This window comes from Myxocyprinus asiaticus, chromosome 35, assembly GCF_019703515.2.
Source record: "Myxocyprinus asiaticus isolate MX2 ecotype Aquarium Trade chromosome 35, UBuf_Myxa_2, whole genome shotgun sequence".
Classification (NCBI taxonomy): Eukaryota; Metazoa; Chordata; class Actinopteri; order Cypriniformes; family Catostomidae; genus Myxocyprinus; species Myxocyprinus asiaticus.
In genome coordinates, this window is record NC_059378.1 from 17,190,744 (window position 1) to 17,206,612 (window position 15,869).

General features: G+C 39.6%; 1 protein-coding gene across 7 annotated transcripts in view; it reads right to left on the reverse strand.

Annotated features, from left to right (window-relative positions):
* Nucleotides 1-15,869, reverse strand: part of mcf2l2 (MCF.2 cell line derived transforming sequence-like 2) — a 105,301-nt gene that overhangs the window by 70,787 nt on the left and 18,645 nt on the right. For all 7 annotated transcript variants that reach the window (XR_007894701.1, XM_051672116.1, XM_051672118.1 and 4 more), the window contains exon 2: nt 13,584-13,667. Coding sequence is in view for 6 of the 7 variants with exons in the window: in XM_051672116.1 (XP_051528076.1) it covers nt 13,584-13,667 (84 nt within the window). In the remaining variant the exon portion in view is untranslated. The remainder of the gene's footprint in view (nt 1-13,583; nt 13,668-15,869) is intronic.

Here is a 15,869-nt window from a genome sequence, read left to right on the forward strand (position 1 = left end):
GTTTCTATCCATCCCTCAGTACATCAGTAGCAGGTGTACTACTGACCCTGCAAATAAAAACAGTATGCATGTTTCAAATGCTCAACAATGGCAGCTTTACAAAGTATTCTACAGCTTGAGCACAGAAGGTGACACAGAACTAAGGCAATGTAAATAAATGCCTACAAAGGACAATGTTAACTTCGCTTAACTCTCTATCCGATTACGACATCATAAGAATATTCCTGCTTCCAAGGACCAAGATCCTTGAGAGAAGAAGAAACTATGCCTTAAGTCCAGCAATGCAGTTCTTAGCTGCATTGTGTAATTATGCTGTGGGAATTTTTATGGAGGTGTTTGGTGATGGCCTGTGGCTCAGCAAGTCTTCGGTCAGCAAGGCTGTGACGGTAGTAACACCTTTGCTGTTATAGCTTATGAACACCATGCTGACTTCCTCCTCAAAAAATCCAGCTGGCCAATCAACAGTTCTATAATATTGCCAACATCCCCAGCGTGATTGGCGTCATTGATGGCACCCTTATCCCAGTGGCAAGTCCTGTGGAGAATGAGCCCTTGTACATTTGCAGGAAGGGCTATCCAGCCATTAATGTTCAAGTGGTGTGTGATAACCTGGGGGTCTTCACTGACATTGTGGCAAAATGGCCTGGAAGCACACATGACTCTTTAAAGTGGGACAATTCAGCAATTTGGTGACAGATGGCTGCTGGGAGACAGTGAATATCCTCTTCACCCATACCTCATGACACTTGTGCAGCATCCAGCAACCATTGCAGAGGAAAGGTTCAATTAGCCCATGGAAGGACATGCTCTATAGTAGAGAGGGCTATAGGAGTGTGGAAACAAAGTTTTCACTGCATCAACAAGTCCAGTGGCGGCCTGAAGCTGAATCGCTCCAAAACCTGTGCTGTTGTAGTGGCTACTGCAATTCTCAACAACATTGCAGTCGGGGAAAATTTTCAACTTTCTGAGGAGGAAGAGGGGGTTTGTGCTGGTGCTGATGATGACAAAGATGATGCTGCTGATGATGATGATCCTCTGAACCCACATCAAGGCAGAATGCATCATGCAGGAGCAGAAGTCAGAGAACATTTAATTCAGAATACAACAAATTATATATATATATATATAAAAAAGAATTGGTTACTGTATTTTCTAATATTTAATCTGACTGACATAACTTATGTTAATAAACATTTTGTGTAATTGCCTACATTGGTCTGTTTTTCCCCACAGCAAACATTCATTGAAAGACTGCTGCAAACAAGAAGCATACTGTAAATTCATTTTCTATAACAAAGCCTATTCAGAATATTCCATATTCTATTCTATTCTACCTGTGAACATGACACAATAAACCCAAAACCACTTACACAGACATGTAATCCCATACAGAAATCAGATATATGGCCATGCACATATTTCTACAATTGTTCATTTATTTGGGCATATTGGCTATATTATTATACTGTGATTTGGGAAATAACGTTTTACATATATGAAAGTGTAATATTTTGAGATGTGAATGAATTAATTTTACACTTACATAGCGCTTTTCTGACACTACACTCAAAACACTGCAGATATGTTGAATATATGTACAGCACAGATAACTTTTTATATCAGTGAAAATCACAAACATACATATTATGTTTTACATATATTGCCATATGTGAAATTTCTCTTTGGGAATGTTGTAACAAAGATATTCGCTTGTAAATAATAAAATAAATCACCTTTACTACGCAGAAAGGAAGCCAATCCTGCGTTCCTAATGGCATAAATAATGCCTTCGGAAGGCACTTCGAAGGGAGAACAATTGTGACAGTCACGCTGGAAGATCGTTTAAACAGAATTTCCAATAGGAATAACTTAAAATGTAAATTACGTGATATTTGAACACCACAAAGCACTCAAAGTGGATAGTGAAGTATATGAAAGCAATAGGACATAGGGGTTATAAGTCTGAATAGAACATCACCCCAGCTGTGGCGAAATCAATGACGTCGACGACGCAAACTATCAAGTTACTATGCTTCTAACCACAGGTGGATTGCTGTAGTTCCAACTATACAACTTTACGACGCAGTTTGCGAATGTTCGTTGGAATTACGGTTTCGGGAAACACCAAATCGTTGAACTATGTTGGTAATGATGGAACTTGTGACCATATTTGGCTAACGATAGTTTTGGAAAACGCACTCCAGAACAGTCTAGCAACTGTATAGCAACGATCTGCCATCTAGCAACTTTTGCATGAGCAAGCACCACTCACATTTTCTTCAGAACAAAAAAAATGACTGACACAAAATCCTTATAATATGTTGCACTGATCTTGATAATATATTGAATATGCTTATTGTCATCTATGCACTCAATTTATAAAGTTGAATTAATACAATAAATCTTCATTCTGTTTGTTTTTATACATTTTAATAATGATTTAATTAAAACTACATACGTTTAATAATATGCATACATTATTGTTATTTATTTATTATGTTATAATATTTTTAAACTCCGATCCTACCAGGGTAGGGTTTCTGGGTGCTGAGATGAGAAAACCATGGGAACATAGCACACTCATGTGACCATAAAACAGCACTGAAGTTATCATAACCTACATGTAAAACCAAATATTTAAATCATCCACTAAACTATCATTGTCACTGCGTGCAGTCTCCTGATTTACAATAATATCACCTCAGTGAAGTATTTAGTGAAGAAAGAATTGTTTAGCTTAATGGCAAAATAAAACTCCACATCATAACATCATCTAGCTATATAAATAAATAATACATTTTAAAATGTATCTGTATGCTTTTGGCTCACTATATTTTCTTGTTATTTTAATAATTTTTTCAAAGAGTAAAACAATACAGTCAGCATGAAATAAAACATTGCAGGAATGAAGGAAGCTGTAAACTGCCGTCTCTCTCCCGCACGCGCTTCCTGTCCCGGTGTCATGATAAATTGAGTCCGCCCGGTAAATTGAGTCCCCATGGGGGTAACCGTTTGTAATGCCTTAGCAAAAACCTATCATATTATCGTAATAGCATGTCATTGAAGTCTAGGCTAACTGAAAAACACAAACAACGACAAATCTTTAATTTAACTATCTATACCTTCAGTTATATACAATTATGTGTAACTTATGGTTTAAAAGTCATTAAATGTCATATTTACAAAGTTATATCGAGATACATCATAAAATTATTTTAAATGATTTCTACTCAGGCAGTGCATATAGTACCCATTAATAGGTCCCTCGGCCAATGGGATTGATGTGACGTCAGAGGGAGACCCGATTTTCAGGGGGGATTCGATTTCTCATGACACCAGCATGTCAGTTCACCCCGCTGGTGGATTATGGGCAATAAACCATCATCGAGTGTACATTCAAAATCAGAGTGCATTGAGGGTAAGATTGAGTGAACGAATGTAGGGAACAAATAGTTCACTCAGAATTTGGACGCTACTACAACATGTCCAACACCTGAAATAGTGCACTATATAGTGGATGGGGGCGATTTTGGACACAGTAAGTTAATCGAGTGGACTAGGAGGAAACACTGCGTACAGTCATCCGAAATTAAATATGGCTTGAACGTGCACAGTTGATTGCACTGCACGTCACATCTGCAAGACACTGAAGTGCACCTGTGAAGCGGGCTTGACAAAATCAGGTGAGGGACCATTTTTCACTATAAACAACGGTTCCATTCACTGTAAACACTGTACAACATGACAAAAAACACTATGATTATCGTCCTGTCACCAGTGCTTAAAGTAAACAGGCCAGTACTCTATTCCATCCCAACTAGACAAAAACTGTAATGCTGTAATCTTCCGCATATTTCATCATCATATTCTAACCAAGAACCGTTCATTCAGATTTAAAATATCTGACTGATATGTTAAACCAATCACACTTCACTTTCTTATGTGATGTTTTGGGGTGTGTATAACATCGGTGTGCATCATAAGCAGTTTGTCAAACATGCAGGGATATCTTGTTTACAACTATCAGCCTAAAACAACATTTTTAAAATATACAATGCCATGAACCTTGTAAACTTTGGCAGGTTCTTTATCATAATCATGTTTTGCATTTAATGAAATTATTAGGCCTATCGATTTTTCTTTTATCAATCTTTTATTAGGCCTTCAGCAGAACACAAACAAAGATTTTTAAAAGAATATTTCAGCTCTGTAGGTCCTTAAAATGCAAGTAAATGGTGATCAGTCCTTTGTAGCTCCAAAAATCACATAAAGGAATCATAAAAGTATTCCATGTGACTCGAGTGGTTGAGTCCATATCTTCAGAAGCGATATGATAGATGTGGGTGAGAAACATTTAAGTCCTTTTTTACTCTAAATCTCCACTTTCACTTTGAAGAAAGAAAGTCAAACACATCTGGAATGGCATGAGGGTAAGTAAATGATGAGAGAATTTTCATTTTTGGGTGAACTATCCATTTAGAATCAGAATCAGAATGAGCTTTCTTGCCATGTATGCTTACACATACAAGGAATTTGTCTTGGTGACAGAAGCTTCCAGAGCATAAACAATACAACAACAAGACAGAGATAATACAGATGCAAGGGAATGTATGGCAGAAGAGGTAGGGTAACTCCTTTGTAGTCTTCTGATGTCCAATTTCGTACCTGAACCAAACCAGACAGTTATTGAAGTGCTCAATGACTGCTGAGTAGAACTGTATCAGCAGCACCTGTGGCAGGTGGAACTTCCTCAGCTGGCGAAGGTGGAGTCAATGTGGGTCTCCTACTTCAGGTCGTGTGAGATGATAGTGCCCAGGAACCTGAATGACTCCGCTGTTGCCACATTGCTGTTTAGAATGGTGAGTGGGGTCAATGTTGGGGTGTTCCTCCTAAAGTCCACTATCATCTCCACTTTTTTGAGCGTGTTGAGCTCCATGTTGTTTTGACTGCACCAGTGAGCCAGCCGTTCAACCTCCCTTCTGTATACACACTCATCATCATCTTGGATGAGGCCGATGACGGTAGTGTCATCTGAAAACTTCAGGAGCTTGACAGAGGGTCCTTGGCGGTGAAGTCATTGGTATACAGGGAGAAGAGTAGTGGGGAGAGCACACATCCCTGGGGGGCACCAGAGATGATTGTACATGTGCTGGAAGTGAATTTCCCCTGTCGCACTAGCTACTGCCTGCCCGTCAGAAAGCTGGTGATCCACTGACAGATAGACGTGGGAACAGAGTGTTGGTGTAATTTAGTCCGGAGAATAGCTGGGATGATGGTGTTGAAAGCCGAACTGAAGTCCAAAAAAAGGATCCTTGCATGTGTCCCTGGTCTGTCCAGATGTTGCAGGATATGATGCAATCCCACACTGACTGCATATTGAAGGGGATCTAGAAAGGGTCCAGTGATGTCCTTCAGGTGGGCCAAAACCAGTCTCTCAAATGACTTCATGACCACAGACGCCAGAGTGATGGGTCTGTAGTCATTAAGTACTGTGATTATGGGTGTCTTTGGGACAGGAATGATGGTGGAGCATTTGAAGCAGCAGGGAAATTCACACTGCTCCAGTGATCTATTGAAGATCTGTGTGAAGATGGTGGCCAGCACAGGATTTTAGACAAGTGGGTGAAACCATCTGGGCCCTGTGCTTTCCTTGTCTTTTGTTTCTGGAAGACACTGCACACCTCCTCTTCACAGATCTTAAGTGCAGGTTGAGTAGCAGGAGGGGGAGGAGGGGGGTTGCAGGAGGTGTTGATGTTTGTGTGAAGTGAGGGTAAGAGTGGGTGTGGGGTGTGAGACTGGGCCTTTCAAATCTACAGTAAATCACACTGAAGTCATCAGCCAGTTGTTGGTTCCCTACAGTGTTGGGGGATGGTGTCTTGAAGTTAGTAAAGTCTTTTATGCCTCTCCACACTGATGCGGGTCATTAGCTGAAAATTGTTTTTTCAGCTTATCAGAGTAGCTTCTTTTAGCCACTCTGATTTCCTTATTCAGTGTGTTCCTGGCCTGATTGTACAAGATTTTATCCCCACTTCTGTAAGCATCCTCTTTTGCTGACGAAGCTGCCTGAGTTTTGCTGTAAACCATGGTTTGTCATTGCTGTGTGTTAAATTTGTCTTAGTAGGAATGCACATATCCTCACAGAAATTGATATATGATATCACAGTATCTGTGAGCTCGTCCACATTGGTGTCTGCAGCCTCAAATACACTCCAGTCAGTGCAGCCAAAACAGGCTTGTAGTTCCAGCTCTGCTTCATTGGTCCATCTCTTTATAGTCATTACTACAGGTTTAGCTGATTTTAGTTTCTGCTAGTAGGTTGGAAGAAGATGAACCAGACAGTGACCAGAGAGTCCCAAAGCTGCTCTAGGGACAGAGCGATATGCATCCTTTATTGCTGTGTAGCAATGATACAATGTATTTCTGTCTCTGGTGGGGCATGTAATGTGCTGTCTGTATTTTGGCAGTTCACGGGTGAGGTTAGTTTTATCAAAATCTCAGAATAATAATAAGTGAGTCTGGGTATTGTTGTTCCGTGTCTGTGATGTGTTCAGCCAGCTGGTGCAGCTCTGCATTCATGCTCGCATATGGAGGAATATAAACACTCACCAGAATAAACGAGGAAAACTCTTGTTGCGAGTAGAAAGGCTTACAGTTGATAAAGAGTGCTTCCAAATTAGGACAGCACATCTTCTTTAACGTTGTTACATCTGTACACCAACTTTCATTGATGTAAATGCATGGAACACAGCCTCTCGTTTTCCCCATTAACTCCGCAATGCGATCTGCTCTGAACAGCTGAAAGCCCGGTAGATGTAATGCGCTGTCCGGAATAGCTTCACTCAGCCAGGTTTCTGTAAAGCATAAGTTTGAAAATTCCTTGTTTGTACATGTGAGGAGATGTAGTTCATCTGTTTTGTTAGGAAGAGAGCAGAGATTCACTAGATGAATACTTGGAAGCGCTGTTCGAAAGCCGCACTGTTGGAGCTTGACCAGTGTGCTGGCTTAATAATAATAATAATAATTTTCTTTATTTATCACACATTATACATTTGCACATATACGGTGAAATTCTTCTTTTTCACATATCCCAGCTAGGCTGGGGTCAGAGTGCAGGGTCAGCCATGATACGGCGCCCCTGGAGCAGATAGGGTTAAGGGCCTTGCTCAAGGGCCCAACAGTGGCATCTTGGCAGTGCTGGGGCTTGAACCCCCGACCTTCTGATCAGTAACCCAGAGCCTTAACCGCTGAGCTACCACTGCCCTGGCTTGCTTCCCTCGCCTGTGTCTCATAGCGCACTTAAACAACACAGATGCGCCTCTGACTAAAATGTCCAGCAAAACGTCTGAATAGTCCAAAACTGGGAAAAGATTGTCCGGTATGTGCTGCCGAATGTTCAGCAGTTCGTCCCTGATAAAACTGATTGGAAAAAAATTACTAAACACAGGACAAACAAACAATAAGAAAATTTGAAAATTAATATCAAATTAAGTAAATTAAGTACTTTTTTTTTTTAATAACATTTAATTAAATAAACAAATTACCTTTGGCAGTCCCGATACGGCTATTTTGAGAAACTAAAATACTAAACTTTGTGTAGGCAGGGCCGTAAGAATTCTGGGCCCCATGACTATATACAGTTTAGAATTTGTTGTGGGCCCCACTGGACCTATAGGCCCATAAATCATTACCAACTTTCACCCCATTAGCTACGGCCCTGTGTGTAGGCCTATGATAAGATTAAGATATATCTGCAATATCTTCTTTTTTCTTAAAATAAAACAATTGCCTACTTGATAGTATTACATCATGCAACTGTAGCTTCATCTTTCCAAAACTGCACAGAACTACATTGTGTTCAATTTTAAGAGACACTAACCATATTAGCAGTGTCCGTAACATTTATGCAGTTGCAAGAGACACTACATACATAAAATAATATACTGAAAATTATATTTTAAAAATGCATGCTATTTGGAATCTTCTGTGTTTTACAGAATTAACGATTAATAACAATCAATTATTTAACTAAATAACATTTGACTATTAAAATACCTGAAAATGTACATATCTAATTATTATTAAAATGATAATTATTATTATCATCATCAGGTATGTTGTTTTACGCTTCATGCCACCCTTGAATAAGTCTATGCCCCACATGGGCCAACCCAGTCAAAAAAAATCTGGACATCCACTGGTGCCTCTATCACTTCTGACTACTAGCATTCTTACTCTCTAGGGAAGAAAACACATTTGAAGTGGATTCTTTTAAATTGGTACAGATTGGTTCAATTGTCTGTGGCTGCCTGCTAATACACTGTCAAAAACAAAAAGGCCTAACTAGCCGTAATCAATGCTGGAATCCTTCCCTGTGATTTGCTAAGAACTAATGAACTGCACAGTGCTTCTCAGCTGAAAGCAGCACTTCAGACAGAAGAAGCCAGCTAAATAGATTTGACAATGTAGGCCGGGATTGTTTTTCACCGTAATTACGTAACAGTTGCTGTTTTGATGGCTGGTGCAGGCTGCTTGGTGGGTGAGGAGAAAGGGAGGCAGGCCAGGCCTTAGGAGATTTGATGACTTGAGTGGGAAGGAATGGAAAAGCTCTCCAAGGAGCAGTGAGTCTGTAGTTGTCATTGTCCCTCCCACTTACAGTTAAACTGTTAAATTATTATAAAACTCAGCAAAAAAAAAAAAAAAAAAAGAAACATCCTCACACTTTCAACTGATTTTATTTTGAGCAAACTTAACATGTGTAAATATTTGTATGAACATAAAAAAATTTAACAACTAAGACATAAACTGAACAAGTTTCACAGACATGTGACTAACAAAAATTGAATAATGTGTCCCTGAACAAAGGGGGGGGGGTCAAAATCAAAAGTAACAGTCAGTATTTGGTGTGGCCACCAACTGCATTAAGTACTGCAGTGCATCTCCTCCTCATGGACTGCACCAGATTTGCCAGTTCTTGCTGTGAGATGTTACCCCACTCTTCCACCAAGGCACCTGCAAGTTCCCGGACATTTCTGGGGGAATGGCCCTTGCCCTCACCCTCCGATCCAACATGTCCCAGACGTGCTCAATGGGATTGAGATCCAGGCTCTTCGCTGGCCATGGCAGAACACTGACATTCCTGTCTTGCAGGAAATCATGCACAGAACGAGTAGTATGGCCGGTGGCATTGTCATGCTGGAGGGTCATGTCAGGATGAGCCTGTAGGAAGGGTACCACATGAGGGAGGAGGATGTCTTCCCTGTAATGCACAGCATTGAGATTGCCTGCAATGACAACAAGCTCAGTCCGATGATGCTGTTACACACCGCCACAGACCATGAAGGACCCTTCACCTCCAAATCAATCCCGCTCCAGAGTACAGGCCTCGGTGTAACGCTCATTCCTTCGACGATAAACGAGAGTCCGACCATCACCCCTGGTGAGACAAAACCAAGACTCGTCAGTGAAGAGCACTTTTTGCCAGTCCTGTCTGGTCCAGCGAAGGTGGGTTTGTGCCCATAGGTGACGTTGTTGCCAGTGATGTCTGGTAAGGACCTGCCTTACAACAGACCTACGAGCCCTCAGTCCAGCCTCTCTCAGCCCATTGCGGACAGTCTGAGCACTGATGGAGGGATTGTGCGTTCCTGGTATAACTCGGGCAGTTGTTGTTGCTATCCTGTACCTGTCCCACAGGTGTGATATTCGGATGTACCGATCCTGTGCAGGTGTTGTTACACGTGGTCTGCCACTGCGAGGATGATCAGCTGTCCTTCCTGTCTCCCTGTAGCACTGTCTTCGGTGTCTCACAGTACAGATATTGCAATTTATTGCCCTGGCCACATCTGCAGTCCTCATGCCTACATGCTGTTTTTCAGAGTCAGTAGAAAGGTCTCTTTAATGTCCTACGTTTTTATAACTGTGACCTTAATTGCCTACCGCCCACCACAGGTGCATGTTCATTAATTGTTTATGGTTCATTGAACAAACATGGAAAACATAGTTTAAACCCTTTACAATAAAGATCTGTAAAGTTATTTGGATTTTTACAAAATTATCTTTAAAATACAGTGTCCTGAAAAAGGGAATTTCTTTTTTTTGCTGAGTTTATATATGTGACACTTCAGTTATTTGAAGTTTAAAAATGCCAGCATGCTCCAGCCTGACATGACTGACTCTTCTCTGCTGACACATGTGAGACCACAGGCAATAGTCAAAAGTTTTTGAGTCAGTTTTAACCCCAAACCTTCAACAACCTGACATGTACACAAACCTGTCTACGGTCAAAGTTGCAAATGCAAAGAGGTGTATTTTCAGCTGTTTCCCTCCCAAATTCCATACCCCAAACTACCTTGGTCATGGGCACTTGAATTTTTACATTTCAAAGGAGGAATAATGGCAAATTTGCTGTTGTGTTCGAGGCATTTCATGCTTGGATGTTTTCAAATGTGATCACTTGTGATGAAATGCGAGTCAGAAGAGGAGAAAGAGTTTAGTCATATTTTATGAATGCAGGCATTTTGAGGTTTCTTGGGATGTACAGCATGAGTAAGTGTTCTTTTATTATAGTTAGTGTACTGTGATTCAAAACATTTTAGTTTTAACTTTTAGTCGCTTGTTTCTCATTAATCTGCATTGGATTTGCACAACATCTCCAGCCTCCTCGTAACCAAAGACCACGATGTGCTGTGAGTGCGTTTATGGGCTGGTTATAGGAAATATATTAAAACACCAAATAGAACTGTGCTTGTCAAGACACTTCAATGCCTTAAATAGATAGATTAAGCTGACACAAATCTCAGGCAACATGATCACATGGGAAATTGACATGCTGCTTTAGAATGATTATGTACCCAGAAATCATCCCCATTTTGCAGAATTACTGACAAGCGACATCCCCCGTCAGACATTTTTGCATCAATTCAAGTGTGTGATGACGGGCTCTGCAGTGACGTCATCACAGCTGCGCTACACAGAAAGCGCAGGCTATCTGGACTGTTTATATTTACTCATAAATCATGTTTTCATTTACTGCTTATGCGTTGTTACACACATTTTTTTGCTCTTTATTCATGTTTGTTTTGGTCCAAGTACCCCTCAAAAACCGCTGTTATATCAAGGTACTCTCATTTCACTGGATTTAGTTGTGTATGCTCATTGATAGGTGCAAATTCTATCTATGGGTATCTAAATTCACTACATCCCATTAATTCATGCAATAGTTTACAACTCCCCATTAATCACACATGACATGTTTGGTGACATATACTTAAATATTTATTCATTTAACTCAACATTTAAACCGCTGTTTAAACCTGTTTGTTTCTCTCACCTCTTCCTGCTTCCAGTGACTCTTCCTAGGAGGGGGGTGTCCTAGTGAACCCCCATTTCTAGGCTAAGGGGGAGTCAATTTTACCAGTAGGGGGGAAGCATTGCATTTATTGTTGCCTTTGAGTTTTGAGATGTAGTTTAAATGTATGTGTATTTGTATGTGTATTGCTCTTGATTTCCTCTTACTTTGATAATGTTTGTTTATTGGTTAATTTGTCCCTGTTATGTATATTTTGCATATTTAAGGGTTTCATTTACCTTCACTCCCCATTCAATGGTTTAGACCCTCAATTGAGGTGGGAAAATGTTCTTAGTTAAGTCAGTCTTCCTTTGACCATGTGTGAGGAGGGGAAAACACTGTCGGAGTGTCTCAGTGAAGTTTTGCTGGTCTGAGCATTTTCTTTGTTGTAGGGAGTCAACAAAATTAATCCTGAATATTAGTATTTGTACATAGCATTTTTTTTTTTTTTTTTTTTTTTTTATGTATAATTTTTCTGATATTTTTCCATTTTTTTGCATTTTATATATATATGAGCACCTTCACCACTGATCACAATAAAAACACCTTTTTGGATTATTCCTGTGAATCCTGTGCCTTCATAACACCTCCCCTTGACTCTTTCCGGGACACACTATGACAAAGTGTAAATAAAATTCCCTCCAGCGCTACAGATAGCATCTTGTGCGAGCAACATCACATTTACATATACAATGGTGAGCACAATTCAGAAGTTGCATTTTTTGTTCTTAAATTATATTTGTATTATATTTATACTCCACTGTCGGTTAGGTTTTGGGGTTGTGGTTTGGGTAAGGGAGTAGAGTTAATAAAATATGAATAAAACTAAAAATGTACCTTCCTTTTGGTGCCACTCTATGGACATTTCGCACGTGCCCATACATTGAAAAACACTTCCAGATTTGACCACTGGTTTGGGGGAGCAGTGATTTAAATTTCAGGAAGCACAGATCGATTTTAGCAGCAGAACTTTTGACCTACTGTTGCCAAATTCACATGGGTGTTGCAAACCGCTATCACAGTGTATATAATATCTGTGACATATTGAGCAGGATAATGGCATAGTACATTGGTTAAAGATCAGGGCTGGTAACCAAAAAGTTGTAGGTTTACTTAAACTTAAGGTTGTAAACTTATGGAGCTATTTATGAAAAACAATGACTTTTTTTGGTGTTAGTTTTGTCAGTTTAACATTTATGACCTAAATCATTTGCTTGAAGTACGTCCTGTTTTTTTTTTTTAAGTAGGCTGATGCTGCTATACCTTTCAAAATATAATGAATTTTACACTATTTTGTTACAATCTTACAATATTTCCCTGTTATTTTTCTTATTACACTTTTTACATATTTTTTTATTATTTTTTTTTAATTATTATTATACATTTTAAATTTTTATATTTACTTAATTCTTGGCAATTTTATGGCAACCTCAGTTGCTTGAATCCCCTGTAGTTTCCTTTCCTCAAACCTCTTTTTAGGTACCTAACATCATCCTTGAGTTGTGACTATATTTACATTAAAGCACATCCTCTCATACTTTATTGTTTAAAGGGGCACTCAATAATTTTTTGTTCATGTTGTCTTGGACTTACACTGACACCTAGGGGCATGGATGCAGCATCATTCAAACACAATAGTTTTTACACAGTAGTTTTCAGTTACCGATGCCATTGTAGAAATTCACTACTCACAGTAAGCAAATAATAATTTAATCCATGAGTAAATGTGTCCAACAACAGGGTGGTTACTGAGATTAAGCAAATACTATTCGGCTGGTCAAGCAATCATAACATGGCAGCCCCCACGAGGAGACCCTCTCCATGTAGAATAAAACAGCTTTTATAAGTTTACTAATATGACTGGAGTTTCATATCATGTGAGAGGTCATGGTTTTATACATAAGTTGCAAAATTTCTTTATCAGTAAAACCTTTTAAAAGAGGGGCAAATACAGAGTGCACCTTTAATTATGGGAACATGAGACATTTTAGAAGCAGACTGAGCAAAGAGAATAAGAAAATTATCATTTATCAGTTAATGAGCAACTCAGGAAATGAAGGGTTGGTAATTGGACGCTATTTTCTGAGCAGGGAGTGTGTTTGTGATTTGTGAGCATTAACATCAATTAACTGGTACCACAGAAACCAGAAACAGAGTTTAAGGAGGAAAGTGGGCAGCCTTTGAAAAAACAAATGAAACCCATTTTTTTTAGAATATGTAATGAATATTCATTTCTCACCTGAAAGAAGAGCAAACTGCCTATGAAGTTGTTCAATTATATCAACAGCAAGCAATGGTCTGATCTCCTGCTGCATAATCTCATCTGTGACAGAAAGAAAAGAAGAAAGATAGATCATTAGACATCACTGCAACATGAAAATGAATTCCCTCCATGCACCTCCATGTAAGCATAATGCATTTGTAGCCTCAGCAATGCAGAATAGTTTTGAAGCAACGGCAATGCAGTTAATGCACAGCAGAAATAAAGATGTAAGGAATAACTGACAGTCCCCCCCAAGTAATTAAATGGACATGACCTATTGATTTGAGTTAAAATTATTTACTTGAGTTACATTTATTTAATTAGGCCTCAGAGTGCTACAAAAGGCATAGCACACCAGTACAGTGTAGGAGATTGGTTGCTAGGGACAATATACAGTTTAGCGGCCATTATACAAAAAATATTTGACCACAGAATGCTGTGATTGACAGCATTGTAGAGAGCTTTGAAATAAAGATTGATATAGTAATCCACAGAGTACAGCAGAAGCACAACCTCTCAGAGTGATCATCTACACTGGAAGGAGTTTCCTCTGTACAGCTGCTTCATTAGAGGTGAACTTTAGCCATCAACACAGCTTCTGGCTTGTATCCATTCGTCAGGGAAGCACTCCTTCAAACAAACCATTCTTTCATTCCCTTGACTTCACAAAAGACCGCTGGAGCACCACTATTCTCTGCTGATCCACTGAGGGTCACCCTAAAGCCCAATGAAGTCTGTAGATGAACAAAACCACCACTGTACATGTACACAAAAGACTGCATTAACATGGGCTACTCTTTTTCAGACCCTGCTAAGTCTTGTGAGGAAACTTGCTGTAGGCTACAAACAATGTAGCTGAGTTACTTAAAGGTGCTGTAAGCTATTTTTTCATGGAAAAGCTCAAAGAAAATGCCCCTATTACCTGACAGATTTCTATATCCTGAAATCTCATCCCTGTCTCCGTGATAGCACTAATTTCTGTGAAAAGCAAACAACTGCTAACATTGCTTATGGCACCTTTAAACTGAAAACAAATCAAGATTTTGGAATATATTTAGGTTACACTGATATGTTAGGAAGTCCTTTTTACAACACACATGGCAATGGATTGAAGTCAACTTCCTGAAACCACTACTCAAAATGTTTGACAAGCACAAATAACCACGTTCCAAGCACTTTTTAAACACACACACATACACACACACATCCACATCCTCCTGGAGTGTGTTCTAAAGGAAGAACAATGTGCGTCAAGAAGCATGTGACAGCAAGATGTTATCAGCTGGTCGTGGAGTCATGAGCACTAAAATGTATGTGAGAAGCAGAGGATTTCCCTGAAGTCACAGTGACCGGATCGTACTGGACCACTCCCACCAACAAAAAACAAACAAACACAGAAACCTCATGGTGTAGCCTACATAAACCAGCATAAACTAGCCTGAACCAACATGAAAAATTCATGCTGGGCTAAACTGTTCTTTCTAGCAGTCAAACCTCCACAAGCAGCCTCTAACCCACTATCCTTAATAGGAAACTAGAAGTATACAAAGTAAGGTGTGCGTGGAATGAGAGGACTAAAGAAGTGCAAAATATTATGATTATGTATGGAGACTTGGTGTGAATTAATGACTTTACTCTGGACATCAACAAATCAAAGGGAAGTGAATCTCTTACTGTACCTAGGACTGGTTTAGTTTGTTTGATCACTGTGTTTTGAGTTGACAATATCTCAGATCCAGTTTAAACCCATTTCTTTCAGATGGTAAAACTGTATTTAATGAAATTAGATAGAAATTTCCACAATTTACTATTGTATCTTCTCAGTCGTATTGACTAGGTAGGCAGCTGTGCCTGAGCAATGGAGGGAGATGCATATTCATGGGAAGCCTCTGTACATTTTCACTAAATTTTTCCAGCCTCATGACTCTCTTTCAGTCCTAAAGCAGAATTGTCTCCATGGCTGCAGTGTGAGGCTGTGCACTGCTGCTGCAGGTGACTTCTCTAATGAAAAGACCAGTTTAGACCAGCATTTTCAATCTGGTCTAGGCTGATTTATGCTGGTTAGTGCAGGTTTGGTGCTGGTCTAGGTGGACCAGCATAGTCTTTCTGGTGAAGCTGGTTGACCAAAGAAGTCTTGCTGTTTAAGGTAGTTGCAAAGGCTGGTGGGGACAAGCATCCAAAACAAAATGTATGCTGGTGACCAGTTATGCTTGTCTTTTCAACAGGGCTATCAGAGGTTTAGGATGGAGGAGGGACAACCGT